Source organism: Euwallacea similis, chromosome 18, assembly GCF_039881205.1.
Source record: "Euwallacea similis isolate ESF13 chromosome 18, ESF131.1, whole genome shotgun sequence".
Lineage (NCBI taxonomy): Eukaryota > Metazoa > Arthropoda > Insecta > Coleoptera > Curculionidae > Euwallacea > Euwallacea similis.
Genome location: NC_089626.1, coordinates 3069709 through 3088743, shown reverse-complemented (window position 1 = coordinate 3088743; position 19035 = coordinate 3069709). Strand labels below are relative to the sequence as shown.

Sequence of the window (19035 nt, the reverse complement as noted above, 5' to 3'; positions counted from 1 at the left end):
TTATTCATATTGAATTGATATATAATAACAATCTTAATACACCTTTTTCTTAATGCACTTGTTTCTTTTTTCTATAATTAAAAAAAAATTAAACAGAAAAGTAGAATAACAGTAAAGCCATTTGCGCTGTTGTCGGTTGTGATTTTGGAAAATATTTATTTGCTAATATTATCTATCTCACTCTAACTTGTTAAAGATTATGGCATAAAAGAAGACAAAAGTGTTCTTAGAGTTTAATGTCCAATTGAAATTAAACGCGGCTTGTACTTGTAAACAATTTAAAATCCAAGTTTGACCTTTTTTCCTTGAGTTTTATTATTATATATTATCACAAGTCTCACACAATTTTCGACATAACAAATTCTCAAAAACCATGTGTAAAAAAACTATAGCAGTCTTCTCAAAACATTCCGATGCCCTCATAAGCAAATTATCACAGCTTATTCCTTCCCTCTCCTACATACAAGTTCAACCTTCAGGTAAAGTCCCATTTTCTTCTGTTTCCACCAAATAACAATCACTGTTTCTTAATTATTAAGATCCCTCTTCATTGAAGGACACTGAGATCATTCTTGGAGACTATGACCTAATTGGGCCCTATATTTATGATTTACCTAAAATCAAGTGGATCCAAGGAACTTGGGCTGGTCTAGACTCACTATGGTCCCACATTAAAGCTGAGGATCCTCCGAAGTTTCCTATTACCAGAACATCTGGGGATAACTTCGGTCAGCTCATGGGGGAATATGTTATAGGAAATATTATATTTTGGGAACGAAATTACTTCCAGGTTGTTATATTTATTTGCCTTAATAGGAGATGTAAAGAATGTTTATTATTAGGTAAAACAGAACCAAGAAATGAGGCTGTGGGATCCAGCAGCTTGTCCTCATGACCACAGAAGCCTTCGAGAATTAACAATAGGGATTTTAGGGATTGGGGCTATTGGCAATATTAGTATGTCCTATTTACTTTTCAGTATAAACTTTTTAATCAAATTGGTTAGTTGCTCAGACTTTAAAACACTTCGGATCAATTGTCTATGGGTTTGGAAGGAGGGAAACACTTTCACCTACAAATAAACATATTGATAAATATTTTACCCAGCAGAGCCTTCCAGAATTACTGGGCAGTGTGGACTATATTGTTAATGTCTTGCCTAACACCTCCGAAACTCAAAACCTTCTTGGAAAAAGAATGCTTAAAAATTGCAAAAGTAGGTGCTATAGCTGTATCTTTCCAACTTAAAATTTTGGATTAAAAGGTCATACAAATCACGTGAATTTTAAATCATAAAATGTTCTACTTTTAAATGATACTTTGAAAGAATGCAGCTTAGGTATCATTAAAAGGTTTTTGAACAATATTGAGCTGAACTATTTTAGATGGAAAGGACGTAGTTTTCATTAATATCGGCAGAGGAAGTATTATTGAAGAATTCGAATTAGTAGAAGCTTTAAAAGCGAAATGGATATCTGGAGCGATTTTAGACGTATTTGAAATTGAGCCTCTGCCAAAAACCAGCTGTTTGTGGAGTTATTCCAATGTATGTTTTGAAACTTGTCTGTACAAGCATTTATCAGATTCTCTTCAGGTTTTTATCACGCCTCATATATCGGGTAACAGCAGAGTTCAAGATGTAGCTGAAAAATTTAAAATCAACTGGGAGCGATATCTTCGAAATGAGCCATTACGGAATCAAATCAATTTCAAGAAGGGATACTAAAAGATTAATAAATACATATGTATATTTAGATCTTGATAAGATGGCGAACATTTATGGTCTGCTGCGGTTTGTTTGACTCGCATCAAAATTGATATAATTAAATCACCACTGAATTTATAATACGTTTATTCTACATATACAACAACAAAAACAATAAAATACCTAAGAACTAAAAAGCCTTTGATACACATATAAACAAAAAAATACTATAACAGTCTACCTTATTAATGTATGTGTAATAGATCTTTAATGTTTCGCTACGAGTGATCGTCGTTTAATTTGACCAGATGACCGTTCCTTTTGTACTCGAACCATACCAAAGTCTTGGGGAACAAAACAAGAATGGATTCATCCACAACCATTCACTTAAAAATAGTTAAAATAATACGATTAATAAAATTTTTAAAACTTAACAGCGTAAAGAATACTTTAAACGGGGGAACTAACGTGCAGAGTCGAGCGTTTTTCCAATCCAAGGCATGTGGTGATATGCATGCAGGAACCTCAGATGGAATTTACTCCTAAGTTTGATTGTTTGAGAGACGCTAAATCTTAAATTACTCTTTGTTCTATTCGTGCTTTTGATCTAAGGTTTTTAAGAACACTTTGTTACCATAAGATTTTTTTCTTTAGACTTATTATTGAACTGTTAAACAGATACAGACTTGTTTGCAATTTTGACTCTAAGATCACAAATAAAGTCCAACAAGGAAAAGCCACCAACAAAAGTGGATTCTACATATATTTGGTTTAAATTTCAAAGCCTAATAACTAGAATACACACACGGCTAACCTGAAAGAGGAGAGAAAAATGTTGTCACAGGGGGTACACGACACAGGTAGTGGAGCTAAAAATGGGTAGCGATGACATATATGTACTATGAATCTGCACATAAAAGCTCTCAGTAGTTTGACTCGTCGGACCAGAAATTATTATTGGGAACTTTCACGTGCAGACTTCTCTACTGATTAAATACATATTATACAATACGATTAATAAAACTTCGTTGTGTTTAACATCTCTGAAATGTGACTCAAACATTCGTTTGGCACTCGACTATTGCCGCAAATTTGAGACCCGGTATGTACATAAAAATGTACACGAAAAGAAATAAAATACAAAGCTTTAATACGACTAGAATCTAGTACTTGTCAGTTTGGAAAGTTCGTAATATGTACGTTATTACTAGTTTTTGTCTAGATATGGGGGAAATTTTCAATTAACACTGGCAGTGAAGATCAATATAGTTTCTGACAGTCACTGCTTGTCAAGGAACACGATACATTAAAGGCTAGAAGGGAGGCAAGGATTTTTATAGAAAATCGTAGTGATGCTTCTGCGTCGATGGAGCTAAATTCGGAAACGTAAAGTCCGAAAATTGAAGTGCGATAACTTACAGTGCTCGGTCACTAGCTATCTGCTGAATGTGCTCCAAGGCATACGATGCAACAACACCAACTATCACTTTAGGGTAGGGCAAGCATTAGAGTTGATTAAAAAATCACATCGACACCTAATACGACTACAACAGGCAAACATGAAAAGTGTATCGCGGACGCGACATGTAGCGTACTAACCTAGGAAATAAATTAATATTGAGACCAAATTTATTTAAAAAATAATACTGCTCTCAAGTGGCGCAGTCGCTTAATTGCTACATGCCCTTCTAAACGTTTCTCCGGCGGCAGGAATGCACTCATCAATCAAAGTTCCCGTCAACGAGCCAATCGCGGCTTGGGCTCTACAAACGTCTTCCTTCAATTTGGTCTCTGACCAAGCACTATGTTGCGTCAAAAACTTAGTTCATGTCGGTGGCGAATCCGTAAACCTCGAGGACTCGAATTTCGAAATCTCCACTGGGACACAGCGGAGGATTGTTGAACGTGGCGCAGTGGTCCGTTTTTCCATAGCGGATGTTTTCGTCCATCCAGATTGCCTGGCCCTCACTAATGTATTAAAAATCAATTTTCAATTGTTACAAAAACTGTGTGTTTTCCGTACTTACCCGCCTCCTATTGTTATCATTTTGCTGTCAGCCGCCATGAATAACTCGGCTCCATGGGACACGTTCCGCTCCCCATCCACGCCTATCCATGGGTATTTAGCTCTCTCTGGGTAGAGGGAAAACAGGAAGGTTTCTCCAGTGCCGAAGTAGGCTTGACGATTGCCACGGTCGTCTTTTTGGTTCCTCTCGCACCATCGTGAAGAGCAATAAGCACCGAACACCTGAAAGAAAAGAAATATTAAATCCTCCAAAATTAGAACAATTCCCACAACTGAGTCGGGGGTTACACTACCTAGTCTAATTTGGACACATTACTATTGCCAATAATACTGGCAGTGTTTCCCAATATAACTTGCGTATTACCACATATTTCCACATCTTTCCTTTACATAAATATTATGTGAATTGTGTATCTATTATTACAGGTGGTTTACCCCTGGCTTCGTGAGGCGCATGAGTAAATTACCCCTCCCCTAGCCCTCTCAAGATTTCCATACATTTTCCGTAGTTTCTGAATTTTCTTCCCGATTAACTCATTTCCTAATTTAACTCTCACCTCATTATTGCAAGTCTTGATCATCAGCAGCGTCGGCTCGTGCTGTTCCACCCGTACGTAGAACGTCGTCAACGAACACCCGTGTTCCTCAGTGGTGTAGAGCAAGATGGGCTGGTACATTGTAATCCGCACTGGCAGCCAGGACCATAGAGTGAGAAGCTATGAACATTTAACGCATTAAACATTTCGCTTTTGGCTGCAATATCAATGTATTAGTGGCAAGCTCTCAATGAATAGTGAAAATACATTGATATTATTTCTTCAGCTAAGACTAAGGGTGGCAGAGATGGCACTCCTAATGGAGGCATATGTCACTGTACTTTGACCATTTTTCTAGTAAAAGAAGCACAATCACAACACAATACATGGCGGCCTTCCTGCTCTACGATGAGCAATCAAATTAAATTGACCGACAGCGTTCGCCCTGACGGACAATAATAATAAAAACAATAAAAATTGTCTTGATTGTCTCCTTCCGGTGTGGTTGTTCACATACAGTGGCATATACCTACGTATGAAAGATAAGGAAAATGCGGCTTTAACTGGAGATATCATGCGAGGGCGCGGGCACAAACTAAACCATGCACGATGCTCAATAATCACATGCCTCTGACAACGTTGGAGCTGATGTAAATTGAGAAATGCGGCCATAAAAATGCCACTTAACGATGGTTTATGGGATTTATAGGATCCGAAATCCGAGTTGATTGCCAATTTTTTATTGAGACTTTCTTGTGAAAATTACTAATTTGACACCTCACTGGGATATGAGCAGCAAGTTATTTTTAAGTCGTCTCTAAGGCGTCCAACAGCTCAGTCAAATAGTGATTTTACAGGAAGCGAATAGTGGTCAAATAGTGACCACTCGGTACTTCGAAGCACCGAATCTCTGGTTTCGGCGAGTGCGATGCACGCCACTGCACCAACTAAAAAAAAATCCAAAGTCACACATCGTTCGGGCTTTGGCCATGTTTGTTATTTCGGTTTGTTTATTTTCGTGGCGGATTTTTGGCACTCAACCCGGCGTATCCTGTCCAACAGATAAATGGAATCGAAACAGCATGATCGGGGTCTTCGGCGAAGATTGACGTCACCGGTGCGATGAAACCCCAATTTAAACAATCATTCCCAACATTGACAAGTCGAATACCACCGCCAAGTAGGTTGATATAAACACATTTGAGTGTCTGCATATGGTGGTGACTGAAGGCAATGTAAACTCACCGCCTTTGACCGCTACTTAAAACAACTCGGGCGAAATAATAAATAATATCATAGCAAAAATACCGTTTAGCGGGTTTTTTAATGGAAATTTCGGTCTTGGAAAATGGGACGGGGAAACGGGAATCAATGGACCAGGCTCGGGTGGGAGAGATTCTGGAAGAGGCCGATTAAATCGAAACATTTAGGGGTGCATATTTATATAGGTAAACCGACTCGCTTTGGCGCATGTACATGTGAGGACAGTGATGTGCTATTGTAGCTGGTCTAAGACACAACACCAAGACTTACATCCTGCTGGTCGAGGATGCGCGAGTCGACGTTCTGGATGGGGTAGACGCCCATGGCGAGCGTGCGCGGCTCCGGCGAGTGCGCTCCCTGCGCACGGGCAGCAGGAAAAAGGCACACTGGGTTACGCGTAGCCACATCCACAAACAAAATCGGCATGCACACGTTAATTTCGCGAATTTGCAACATCAATCAAAGTTCAAATGAAGGTGAATTGAAGGCTAAAGCCTGCTCTGAAGGCAAAAATTCGCTCTGGCTTCTTGGATTGAAAGGGAATCACGTGTAAATGTGCCTCCCTGTGTATGTTTCCCGATTTTCAAAATTCCTAGTTTAATCAGAAAGTGGCGGAAGTCGAGCATATTTACAGCCAATCAGAGTTGTTTCCGGAGGTAATCGAGCAGAACCGAATAACTTGGATAAGGCATTTGGAGCGAGCAAGTTGTAAAGTAGGAAATGCAACAACAGCGACGTTAGTGAGAAGTAGTCAATCATTTTAATATTTTAGTGACATACCACCCTAAAAATAATTTAAAATTTGGCTCAACTTCGGTAAATAAAGTGAAGATGTTGAGTTGGAGCAGGTTGAAAGTAACGATGTGTCTGCATAATTCTTCCTGAGGTTAAAAAGCAAATTCCCAGCATGGGAATTTCGAAGACCATAAGAGATCGCTAGCGAGGCGACTAAACGGAGGAGGAATGTTGCGTTTTACATGGCAATTAGATACCATCAATTTGTCGCAAAATTTTGCAGTAGAAATGAAAATCGGGGACTACGATTAACGCCACAACCTGGAGTTTGCGAACAGAAGCACACTGCCAAATGTCCCACAACATTATCTAAAAAATAAAAAATTTAGCTAATAAATACGCACGATTAAGAAAACAAAAACACGGTGACGTATCATATTTATTAAGTAAAACAAACTGAACAAACAATGTGACGTTTTCAAAGTTACAATTGTGGTTGAAATTACACGTGGCAATACTGAATGACTGCATTTTCCGAAACACTGACTGCGAAACGCGATAACAAGAACGATGTTATCAAAGTAATTAATTTAGACGGGTCAACGAACCCCACCCAAAGTACCTTGAAAACGGGACAAAAAATACACAGAAAACGACTATAAAGGCGCACAATGGCGCATCGAAAGTGACAGGGGAGAAAACAAAAAACAAAACATCAATTTCGAGGTGACAGTCGTGATGCGAGGCGGCAACGCTGTGCGCGTCTTTTATTTCGAGATTTTGGCTGTCAAACGTGATGCCAAGGATAATGTTGTCAAACTGTTTTTAAAGCACAGCAATTAGTCCGGCCAACCTTGCCCTTAGCGTCGCATTAATCCCGTGGATAATGCGTCGAATTATTTTGTATTTTATAAGAGAGACACGTCCATTAAGTGGTCATTCAATTGAATCCATTGAAATAACCGTCTAGGTTCTTGGCTTGTACAGCTTGGATGGAACCGGATTTTTTTCCGCTCGCTCAGCGAACGAAAAGCGCTACGAGGTATTTCCCTCTTGACCAAACACAACGCTCACTCTCTTGTCCTTATTGACCTCTGTTTCCCGACGAAATAACTATGGACCAAAGCAATCGATAATCAACAACACCTGGCATGTTTTCCTCTCGATTGGGTTTAATTTAGCGGTCATTCATCATTATTGTCAGCCAGTTTCGCATGTCGGTCCGCTAATCGCCGCTAATAACAATGCCCAACTTTCGATCGCCGGCTTTAAATAAACAATCTCAAAGCCTACATACACGTATTTCTGATCTAATTAGTTCGTTCGGCTGGCCCGTTTGATTGATGCTGCAAATCCCTCCCGGATTAATTGACGTTAATTCTTAAATAAAGCGAAAATCGGACACACGCAAGAACAGAAATGACAATGAGATGGACATTCGACGCTGTTAGTCTGGACCTTTCGGGTACATGCAAACAGGTTAAATATTACAGGCGTCGATGAAAAAGTGATGATGGCTGCCTTGACCTTAGTTTCCTCGCTTCCACTTAAAGGGGATTGTCAGGTTGTTGCTGCTCAAAAAAAGGAAGTTTAACTGGCAAACCTGAAGAGTCCTCAACTAAGATCAGTGGCGTGTCGTTTGAGTAAGAGAGGGGTTAGAATGAGACATAGAAACGAGACAAACGCAGATGCATCTCAAGTAAGAAGTAAAACTAATACAATACCATGTCATTGTACACTTCTTCGGACATTTTCTGAAAAACCAATATAGACGTTTCAAAAAATATCGCAAATAACGGGATGTTTAATACGTTTCATTTGACCTCTCCACTCTGTATTACTTAATGTCATTGAAGATGGGTCTAAAACAAGATTTTTAATGCAAACAAAACGTCGTAAACTTGTTAATTTTTACACGGAGCCGTCACAAAGTACTAATTGTAAGAAAAGTGTTAAATTGTTACGGAAACAACCAACAACACTATTACAGGTATACACCAAAACCGTGGGCCGACTGTGACGGTAATGTTAACAGAGTGTATGTACAAAAGACATTCGAAAACCATTCACCATTGCACTCGTTGTTAAAGAAAAGCCAAGAAAAGTGGGCCACAGTGCGCAAAAAATACCCGCAAAAATGATAAAAAAATTAAAAATTCGTCTGGGACAGGGGATCAACTCTGATTACTGAGAAATTAGCGAAACAAAAACGAATTTTAAATTAAAACGCACTCTCAAACTAAAGAAATCGGGACTTACAAATAAATTCGAAATACAGTGAAAAGTGCGAATGGCTTTCTTTAGTTTATCCTGCTGAAAGAAGCAAGTGGTACTTAGAAAGACAGCTTGAAGACAAGAAAACCTTCAGCACTACTTCAGGTCAGAAAAACCACACACTCGACAGAAAAACCAACCATCAATCATTCTGCACGTATTAAACGCGAGTTTAAAAAGTACTGCTCACCTCTCTGATGGTCAGGGTGTGCGACACCATCTGAATGTTGTTCTGGCTTTGACTGTTGGGCAGATTCTCGCTCGATCTGGATCGCACGAGCTGTTTGGAGCCGTGCACCACCTGCCGACTCTTCAGCAGCATCTCAGTCTTGATAAATACCCGCGAAATGTACGACGAGCTGAGCCCTCGTATCCCGAAGGCAACCTAGGGGGAAAACTCTTCCTCTCACAGCCCTGAGGGTTGGTAACCGAAAATACCTTTAATACTTTTTGTGGTGTGACGGGCATTTCCCGGCAGAACTTGTTCAGAGCGAAATCCACGCCGTTCTTCTGAATCTCGGCCGCCCACTCGGACGAGCTGGATGACGAGTTCTTGTGGAACAGCAGCAGGATGGCCATGGCGGTGCGATAGAGGACCTGGGAGGAAACAAATGAGAAATTTACCCGCCGCTGCGTGGCATCCGGCCATTTATTCAATAAATTAATAGAAAGCGGAATCCTACTTAAAATAAAGTTTAGCGCGTATAAACAGGGGCCCCGCGTAAAAATAAACTGGACTGTTTACGTTTCTTGTGCCGAGAGGAAAAGCCGTGTGTGTTTACCTTGACTCCTTCGAGGAAGTAGCAGTCCATCACTCGCACCAGATGCTGGAAGGGCAGACCCTGGAAAATCCACCAGATCCAGTCCATGTAGACGCGTTCCGCCCGACCCGCGCTACAGTGGCGTTGCAGGTGCACGGCTGCGCCTTTCTGGAACAAATCTTCAACGATTAAGTCCAGAACTAGACCAAACATGTATACACGGTGATTCATGATATGTACGCGAACCGCAATGACATATTCTTGACTGTATGGTTAACTGGTACCACCATGTACGGAGTTTTATATATTTTTATTCATATTTTTAGAGGCACGTCTGAAGGGCACCTCAACGTTAAGTGCACTGAAAATTGCCCGGTGCAAAGGGCCCTAAACTGGGAACCGTGTACACGAAGAAAATGCCCAACTCTAATTGTTTTCCTCTTTGACGATATGAGATGTCCCAAGAAAACATGGAATCAAAGGATTACAGAAATTCCCCCTTCCCGGGGGAGGGGGCATCCATTTATCATTTGAGGGTAAACGAAAAATAATGTCCCATCCGCGAACATTCGTTACGCCCTGTATGCACCTATCACACTCGCACATTTTGCTGGCCTAATTTAGAAGAAAACCAACAGTTACGCACTGGACTTTGTCGCAGCCATGACAATAACAGCTTTTAACGTGTAAGGCGACGCCTCCCTATACACATAGGCTCATTATCCAATAATGGGGCCCACAAGCGTATTAAATAACTCTGTGCAAAAGTGGAGCAGAATTGTAATTAATAATTACCAGGCTAAAAAGAGTCAGTCCCCTGCCTTGAAACAGATATTCAGCTTTGGCTGCAAGCCACAGGTAGAATAATTGCAATTATTCGATCACATTAAATGATGTGATTGAGATTGCAGTTATTGCTCTATTACTGTACTATTCACGATTCTGTGACATTTTACTTCGGTCGCTCGAATGATCTCCAATTTCCTGCATGAAAATTGCCCATGTTACATTGCTCTACACAAAAGCAGTCGCGTGCTAGTAATTAATATATTTTAGAGATGACACACGTTGGCTAATTCAATATAAACATTACATCATGCAATGGAAACATGCAACAGTTTTTCCATAAATTTAGAGCCGAATGAAAAAGCAATTTGCTCAGTGCGATCTCCCTTACTACCATCACAGCGACCATTAAGGTCTGGACCTTAATAGCACAGTGCACAAGCAACCTCTATAAAATAAACCGAATTATCTGTAAGGCAATTTAGACCTTGACAACTACACAGTGCCATACGCCATCCCACGACTTCCTCTATCCTTTCTGGAAATATTTAACGTCGCCTTTGAAATGAAGACAAATGGCCTCGGCCACTCTCCATTAAAAACCGGATTGAGACTTACCACGTGCTTCCTGCACACTTGCATCACAGTCTTCCAGGTGACCTCGTAGAGGAGCTTCGTTTGAGTTATGAAAGTCTTTTCTTTGCAGGAAACCAAGCTCGCCATGCAGTGGTAAGCTTCTTCTTCTGAAACAGAAACGAACGTGAGCGTGAAATTAACGTCGTTAACGTTAGAACGATAATGAGTTAACGATGGACGGTAGCGAGCCACTTAACATAGGGGGTTGAGTTTTCCATAGATCGGACGGGGCCCTTAACGAAATTTTCCATAAATGTGATGGTCGCTAGAAGGAATTAATTCGAAAATCATGTAAAAAATGTAAAACGCGACTACTAGATTTTTGAAAAATTGAAAATTTGGAGGGTCCAGAGCAACTGGTCGAAAGAAGCATTTTTTTGAGCAAGTCTACGGGCCGGTAGCTGTTAAGGAGCCTTAAGGGCGGTCATTGAAGGGATTTTTTTGCTTAGAAGCTCATTGAAAATGCATCACAGTATTGTCTAACGAAAGCAGAATTTTGGGCTTATAATCCAGATCTAGTTTCTCCTTCTTCTCCTCTTTTATTATAGCCAGACTCGTTGACGTCACGCACGAGCAGAATATGTGGAAGAATGGAGAAATCGGGGATAACGAGGTTGGTTTAAGTCGGGACCGAGTTGAACCTTGAGTTTGCTGCTTTTATTGAGCCTGCTAAATCAGGGCTGTGGGTTGGAATATTTTGAGGAGCATCTATTTTGGGTGCGCCTCATGCAAAGTTGGGTGGGCATTGACGAGGGAATTTATGATCACAAAATTGAGCCGTAAGAGTTTCGGAAGAGCAACGTAAAAAGTCAAGACGTGGTGATGATGTTTATGGCTGGATGTTCCTGGTTCGTTTTGCTCAGCTTCGAGATTGGTCTGGGGAGGAGGCTTGAGTTGGTTATTTTACAAAATAGCCTGCATCGGGTTTTGAAATTATTTATCGTTTCCTATCTTAAGTCTCTCTTAAGAAATATATGACAAATGCGTTAGAAGTTCTCAAATTCTTCAAGGAAATATTTGAACCAATTTGGAGGAACCAAGTCGACTTTAAAAATGACTTGAATTTAAGCCTATAGGTAGAACGAGAGTCCTTGCTACCTTCTCTATATGGGGTATGACATACATATTATCATGGTGATATTTCAGGGGGAGACAGTATTATGCAAAATAATTTTTAAAAAATGCTAATAAACCCACTATCGAAAATGCACCATTTTCAATATACAGGGTGGCAAGGTTTCACACTTTTCCTCATATTTTACGTTTTTCTTATGTATACCTCGAGTTAAATTTTGGAAATTTCGTACATCTATTTCCTTTAAGACGCTCTACAATAAAATGTCAAAATCGTCGGTCGCCCTATACAGATACAAGAGTGTTATGTTTTTTTGGGTCATGTACATTTTATGCTTTGGTTCTTTTTTTGTAACACCCTGTATGAATTCTGATACCAAATTTTGATTCTTTCTTCAATTCGTTAGCTTTTTGGTCTCTTGCGGTATTTCCGTATCTTTCACCATTTTCGTAGAATTTACAAAGATATCTATCGATGCAAATTAAGAATGTAAAGGAAGTAAGGAAAAAATAATCATCCAGTTCAGTTGTCAACTATCTGAAGCAATTCGTAATATTTAAATAAATTTTTTAAGATAAAAATCAATCTAAACGCAAAAAAACTGTTTTCCTCCTACGAAGATTCAGGACACCAATCTTTGCCTCATAGACCAATGGACTCTCTCAAATGTTCCAGGGATATGGCGGATGATGTTGTATGAATCTACTATTCTATCTCACAACTCCTCTTCTTTTTTAATTGTTGTTTCAACGATTGTTAAAACGTTGATTCAGGAACCCCCTCACCTCCCTCACCCTGAAATGGGCTGGAGCACCATCACGCATAAAGCACATTTGTAAAATAAATAAATGTAAGTTTGCGACCCTCTATATCGAAAATGGTGCGTTTGGTCTATTAACATTTTTCTTTATCATTTTGCAGAGTACTAGCGTTCCCTGAAATGGCTCTACATTCTATGATGATATGTTACACCCTATGTAGAAACAAATAAAAGCCGTAGTAAATTATAATGGGGAATTCCAATTTTTCTAGCGTCCTTGGATCGCCAAGTTCAGCAAAAATGCGAAGAACCTAAAAGGGTTGGAATGCCCCCCTCGGGTTCCTGCCAACCCCGACTGCAACGGCTTATTGCTCAGTGTGTGAACTAGCAAATTCTCTATCGCTGCAAAGAAATCCCATGTTTTTGAAAACAATAAATCCCGGAAAAAACCGACTCAATCAGAATTGTTTATTGAAAATTATTATCAATGTCAAAGACCAGTGTACGTTGTTAATGACTGCTGTGCGAGCAGAATATTTACAAACAATATCGACTAGTTGTTTGTTTAACGCGCCCCTTAACAAAGTATGAATATCGCTTTACCGACCAAAGAAACATCCAAATAGCACACAAAAATGCGTGGAAAAAAATGCGATTCCAAAAAATTTCTCTGTAGAAATTTATCTCTCTTAAGTGCTCGATAGAATTGCGTGGACACTCTTTGGATCGTTTCCTTGGAAAGAATGTCTGGCATTAGGACAAATTTGCCTCTCTGATTACCGCGAATTTGCCAGGTGACAAATTGGAAATAATTATAAATTTTCCTCGAAGCAATGTGTTGAACTCGGAATCCGATCAGTATTTTTAGACCTACTGAGTTGTCCACAAAGTCACTGCGTACTTTACAACATAAATGAAAGACATTTTTTCTTGCCCTTTTTGTTCAATAGTATTTCTCCATCTTTGGGGCAATCTCTTGATGCCGCACTCGTAAAAATTAAATTCTTTTTCGGCAAAAAACTGACGTTTTTTAGTTTAAAAAACCACGTTTTTACACCTTCATCTACGCGAAGGTTTTTTCCATTAAGGGCATTTTGCAGCAATCGAAGTAAACAATGATCCGACGGTGCTAGATCTGGGCAATAGGGTGGACGTGGCAAAACATCCCATTCAAGTCGTAGTTATTTTTGACGGGTACGAGTTACCAATCGTGGGTTCTTTTTCTTAAACTAATTGATTGGCTCCTGGAAGAAGTTTAAAATACACCACACCTTGATAATCACACTAGATGGATATCTTTTCTTTAGTGAATATCCGCTTTTCTGTGTTTTTGGCCCGACTCATTACGCTTGGTCCGAGATCTTTTATGTACCACATTGTTGTAAGCAATCTACTTTTCATTACCTGTTATACCTCTCAAAAACGGGTCACTTTCTTCTCGTTTAGAGAGTGCCTTGAGCCTATGTGACATCCACAGATTGAGTTTGCTCACACATCCAATTTGTTTCAAACGGTTTCCAAGCAGTTTTTACACTGCCGAAGTTTTAACACGTGATCACCACACACATCACATAAGTGTTTATGGCACTGTGTTGCGTTTTTTCTTTGCGGAAGTAGTGCAACATAATACGTAGAAAATGTTCATTATTGTTTTCCATTTTTGAATCGGTGGTTTCAACAACAAGTTCAAATAAGGAAATCAGTTTTACTTTTCAAAACAACCTTGAACTGTTAGCTGCCGACTGACATAACAAATTGGCAGATTCCAATGAAATTAGCAACTATTTGATCCGGTCAAACTCACTCAATGGAAAAGTGCGCAATGACTTTAGGGACAAGCCAAACGTCAAAAACGCCAAAGTAACGCAATTTCACAAGTTTGTGCAACCAATAGGATTGAGTTCAGGCAAAATCTACGTCATCGTCGAAAACTGAATATTCCTACGTGTATGAAAAATATTGCCAAGAATCACACTAGTTTGGTCCGCAATAGAAACTGAAATTCCGGGAGGAAAATGCCGACTTAACTCAGGTGATCCGCAAGGATTATAAGTGGTTTAACGACCTGACCAATTAATGTGATTGATCAAGTGTCGCCTTTTTCAGGCAGTTTTGTCCACCTTAATTGCATCGGCCCACTGGTGATGACTGGGTCATAAAATTCGGTTTCAATTTCATCTCGGAAACGACACCTCGAATTAAAAATAACTAGATAAATTTAATGACGGGCCAATTAAGTTCTGCACTGCCTTTTATCGAGGAGAATTTGTTTCAATTGGAGGTGAGCCGCAGCCGGGGAAGTGAGATAAACACTCCCGGCTCCTTTAAAAAAAAATCTCCGTTTACATTGTAAATTTTCGTGTAAAACACTCCAAAGAATACGCGGATAAATATTTAGGTAGCGGAGATTTTTCAACGGCTGAATGTCAGTTTTAATTGACTTTATCCAAACAAATATGAAACAGTTCATAAATTGGGCCGCTGACACCCGCCGTCGGCCACAGAGTCCGCCCAAACGGCCCGGGATCACTATTTTTAGGCAAAACCGGGGTGCGTGATGTTGGAGCGTCCTCCTCCAGGACCGCGGCCTTAAAACATCGAAGGAAATTTATTTTTCCAATAGAACTTAACGATCTACAAATAACCGCAAAAAGTGTAAACAAACAAGATCGGCAGCGCTATCCAGATTATTTGTCCACGTTCCAAATAAAAATCGACGACAAGGCGTATACTTAAACTTAGTCATCATCGGCCGAAAAAAATGCATGACCAGAACATAATGTCAGTCGGACTCTCTCAAATAATAAAGGTTTTCGAGATAATACACTTTAAATCGTCTAAAATTAACACAGTCGTCAGCTGATCTTACAGCGAGCCACCGTTAGAACACACTTTAGGTAGATGATCTAAGAATAGCTTTATTTTGGCAAACACGAATATTTTGACCCCTCGATTTTCTTCTTAAATAAAATTTGTTTATGTTCTGCTACGAAATTGTTGTAATTCCTGTTTGGCGACCGGGACAATTTCAGCACTAATCTGTATTTAAAGTAATTCTAGATACCTTTCATGTGGCGAAGAAGAGAAATCTACTTAAAACAATAATGCCCAGTTCCTACCTCCCATTTTAATAATTTCTACTTAATTTTAACTTCCGCTTCAATTAAAAACCGAATTAAGAAACCCAGTAGATATACGCACTGAAAATTCAAGTCGGGTTAATTTAAGTGACAGTTTTGACGTGACGAACTTTTGACATTCCCTGAATAAATAAAATAAATACCAAAACATAACAAAAAGAAGATTTTAATGACACAAATGACACATATGTCCTGATGGATCCAAGAGGTCAACGAATTTCCACAAACTGTGCCGAACTTGACCCAAAAGCTAACAATCGCCTAACATAATTCAATTCAATTTTAATTTAGTGTTAGTTGCAAGTATAACTGAACTCATAGATAAGATCAGTTTTAACTTTGGCACATTTAATCTAGTGGCAATAAAGGTTCCATTTAATTATTAATTGAGAGCTATAAACGCGCTACCTATAAATGCTATTATCATGCCAACTGACATTTTTACTACATTCAAAGTAGTAGAATGCCGGTAATTGTTTGCTAAATCCATTTCTCCTAGAATTTAGAGCAGCTCCTATAAGCCTTAGTGGGAATCAATTTGTCAACATCAGTGTCCACGTCACTGTCAATTCTCCCACGTGTTGACATTGTCCACCTTTTTTAATGGCAAATTCGGTGAGACGTTTTCAGTGTCTCTGTTCTCTTATGACATTCCGCAATACACGAGACTGACGCAGACAGCTTTAGGCGGGCATGTTGTCATACTTGCCACGACAAAACGTTTAAAATAAGACGAATCTTATCTCCTCTCGATCTAACACCGATTACTAGGACAACCCGTATACGTTTCCATGGAAATTAAATTGTCTTCTTGGCAAAGTAACTGGGACGCACTTAGTCGAGCCCTGAATCATCGGGACCGTAAACTTCTGCGGTCTGGTGCACATTCCATTCCAAAGCGGCCACTTGTTAAAGAAGTTACTCTCAAAATAATATTTAAAGTTAAGCGGCAAAAAGCTTTTGAATTTCAATTGGGCGTATCGCTGCAGATTGCGCATAATTCTTCAAAGTCGAGTGATTTTCCTCGTAAAAGCCATCCATGAAGTGGTCCGCTTACGAGTTGGGCTAACACTTTCCAGCGTTAAAAATAGCTTTTTGCGCTCGCCAAAAATAGCCGGCCCATCTGCATTTTTTAATCTTTATATTATAAACATGGGCTTTTTCGAACCTAGATCCGCTCAATGAATCGGTTTTCAATTCAGTTCTGATTTCTCAAAATCGATACTTACCAGTCACATAATGTAGCAGTAGAGCACAGATGGGATAAATCGCCGGGCTGTACACAATATCCGGACATGCGTAACCAAGCACGCTCACTACGCGGTCTGCGCACGCACGTCCCGACCGCGTCAAATGATAGGCCTGGCACCTCGAGGGTTCCACGAACGTCGGCAAACCCACCGGCCGATCGGGCAAATCCGTAGACCCGAACACCTGCACCACCATGTCCCAATAAAAACCATCGCCTGACACACCTCCAGCTTTGGCATGTTGCGTACACAACAAAGGCCACAACTCCCTGCAATTACACCCTCAATTATCAACAAACCATTAGATATAGCGAACAAAACCTACTTTCTGATCGAATGATTGGCAGGCCACGCATTCGCCCTTAACAGTTGTTTCACCTCCTGCACCTTTCCGCCTTGCAGTAAGCTGCGCACGTCTGACACGGTGCGCAGGGGGCGTGCCGTGGGGCTGGGCGGGACGCTGACCACGCCCGCGACATCGACCAATGACGTGAAAGGGAGTGGGGTTGCGGCTGCGCCATTTGGAGAACCAGGCGGGCCTGAAGAGGTGGTAGTGGAGGCGGGACAGGCCGTCCCTTCGGCGATGAGCATGGGGGCGGCGGGCGCAGCCTGCGAGGACGCCAATTGCCCTATGTTAAGTCTTGAAACATCATGAGATCACCTGAAAATAATAAGAAATTGATAAAAAAATATTATTAGAACTAAGATGTGGTAGGTAGCTCAATCATTCTAGAGTGCAAAGAACCAGTACTTAAGTTTGATTTAGTTCCATATCAAAACTTTGTTTGTCCTAACTAAAGTTTTCTCATATTAGAAAGTGGGCATTCCTGGTATATCGACTAAATAAAGTTAGGGAGATAAACACAATTTTGTTTCCATCTTATTTCAAGTACAAGTACCTTGAGAAATCTATAGTGTGGGAACCTGATTACTATAAGAATGACATGATAACTATTAATTTACCACAAATGAAATTCCATTATGTATGTATGTTTTACACTCATGAGGAACCATCAATTGATAACAGATTATTTGAGCGGTTTTTGGATAACTTTTCCCATTTCAAAAACTTATGGTACATCCTCATAAACGCAAAAATTATAAGGATAATGCAATACCATTAGATGAAAATACCCAGTTCACAAAAGTGATGTTTGCAAAACCAATGAACCCCGGATGTTATTCCAAATCAAAAAGCATCTTGCTAGTGATTCAAAATTAGACAAAAATTCTACTACCTACCTGTTACCATCTAGAAAATATTCAATTGTTTTTTTTGATTGACAGTACCTAATAAGTTAGATTAGGAATTTGACAAATGAATGAGGTTAGGAATTTGACAAAAATCCAATTGAAATCATATAAAGATCTGTCAAAGTCCCCTCAGGTACTAGATTTTCATAGAACCCCACAAAAGGTAAATTTTAGGGCTATTGGTCATATTAGACTTTTACTCCTCAGATAACAATATTTGTTTTTTACAAAGCACCTATACCTCCAAAACAAAACTTTTTTCATATAGATTGTGTATACTTGTGTAATATAACCCCAAATAGACTTACTAAGAAGCTGATCCTAATAAGCCAACCTTAATATAATTTATAGAAAAATAATTGTCATATTGTATAGTATAATACATAGTAGGATATTGAATTAGGTAGATAAGGCTACCATTTAAACAGATTATCACTGCTGATAAAAATATGGACCATCACTTTTCCTCTTAGGTTTCTCGACTGTGGCTGGAATATTTAGATCATGATCTGGACACTTTTTAGGATTATGATTATGAGGGGAATAATAACACAGTAATTCTTGTTGATTGTTCCAACTGTATGCAAATCTATGTCAAACATATCTAAGCAAGAAGCTTTTTTAGGAGATTTGGATACTGGAGAAACAGATCTGCTCTTCCTGTTATTCCTTGGAGTACATAAAAACCTGACCAGTAATTATTTCTTTATAAAATCGCAGGGTATTGTGACAGGGAATAATTACGAAGGATTATGTCAATGTTTAGGCTAGCTTTCGGCTTGAAGGCACTCGGGTGCAAGTACTGGTAAATGCCTTCATTTTCAAGCAATTCAG

At 39.6% G+C, this 19035-nt stretch overlaps 2 protein-coding genes across 14 annotated transcripts in view; one reads left to right on the top strand and one right to left on the bottom strand.

The window, feature by feature from the left end:
- Positions 1 to 19035, bottom strand: part of sky (GTPase-activating protein skywalker) — a 201400-nt gene that overhangs the window by 181705 nt on the left and 660 nt on the right. The window contains exons 2-13 of one of the 13 annotated variants that reach the window (XM_066398754.1): positions 17273 to 17608; positions 16927 to 17216; positions 10705 to 10829; positions 9322 to 9468; positions 8978 to 9136; positions 8730 to 8924; positions 8525 to 8578; positions 7990 to 8019; positions 5801 to 5887; positions 4289 to 4447; positions 3733 to 3953; positions 3497 to 3673 (exon numbers count right to left, since the gene is read on the bottom strand). In XM_066398754.1, coding sequence (XP_066254851.1) covers positions 3526 to 3673; positions 3733 to 3953; positions 4289 to 4447; positions 5801 to 5887; positions 7990 to 8019; positions 8525 to 8578; positions 8730 to 8924; positions 8978 to 9136; positions 9322 to 9468; positions 10705 to 10829; positions 16927 to 17216; positions 17273 to 17538 — 1881 coding nt within the window. In that variant the 5' untranslated portion in view covers positions 17539 to 17608 and the 3' untranslated portion in view covers positions 3497 to 3525. Of the gene's footprint in view, positions 1 to 1835; positions 3674 to 3732; positions 3954 to 4288; positions 4448 to 5800; positions 5888 to 7989; positions 8020 to 8524; positions 8579 to 8729; positions 8925 to 8977; positions 9137 to 9321; positions 9469 to 10704; positions 10830 to 16926; positions 17217 to 17272; positions 17609 to 19035 lie in introns of those variants that run through there. The other 12 variants (XM_066398757.1, XM_066398756.1, XM_066398753.1 and 9 more) reach the window with 12 other exon arrangements.
- On the top strand, positions 308 to 2829 carry LOC136414626 (glyoxylate/hydroxypyruvate reductase A-like). Its single transcript, XM_066398774.1, has 6 exons — positions 308 to 479; positions 540 to 790; positions 843 to 957; positions 1007 to 1216; positions 1386 to 1546; positions 1595 to 2829. Exons 1-6 carry the CDS (start codon positions 374 to 376, stop codon positions 1724 to 1726), a joined length of 975 nt encoding a protein of 324 aa, XP_066254871.1. The 5' UTR covers positions 308 to 373; the 3' UTR covers positions 1727 to 2829.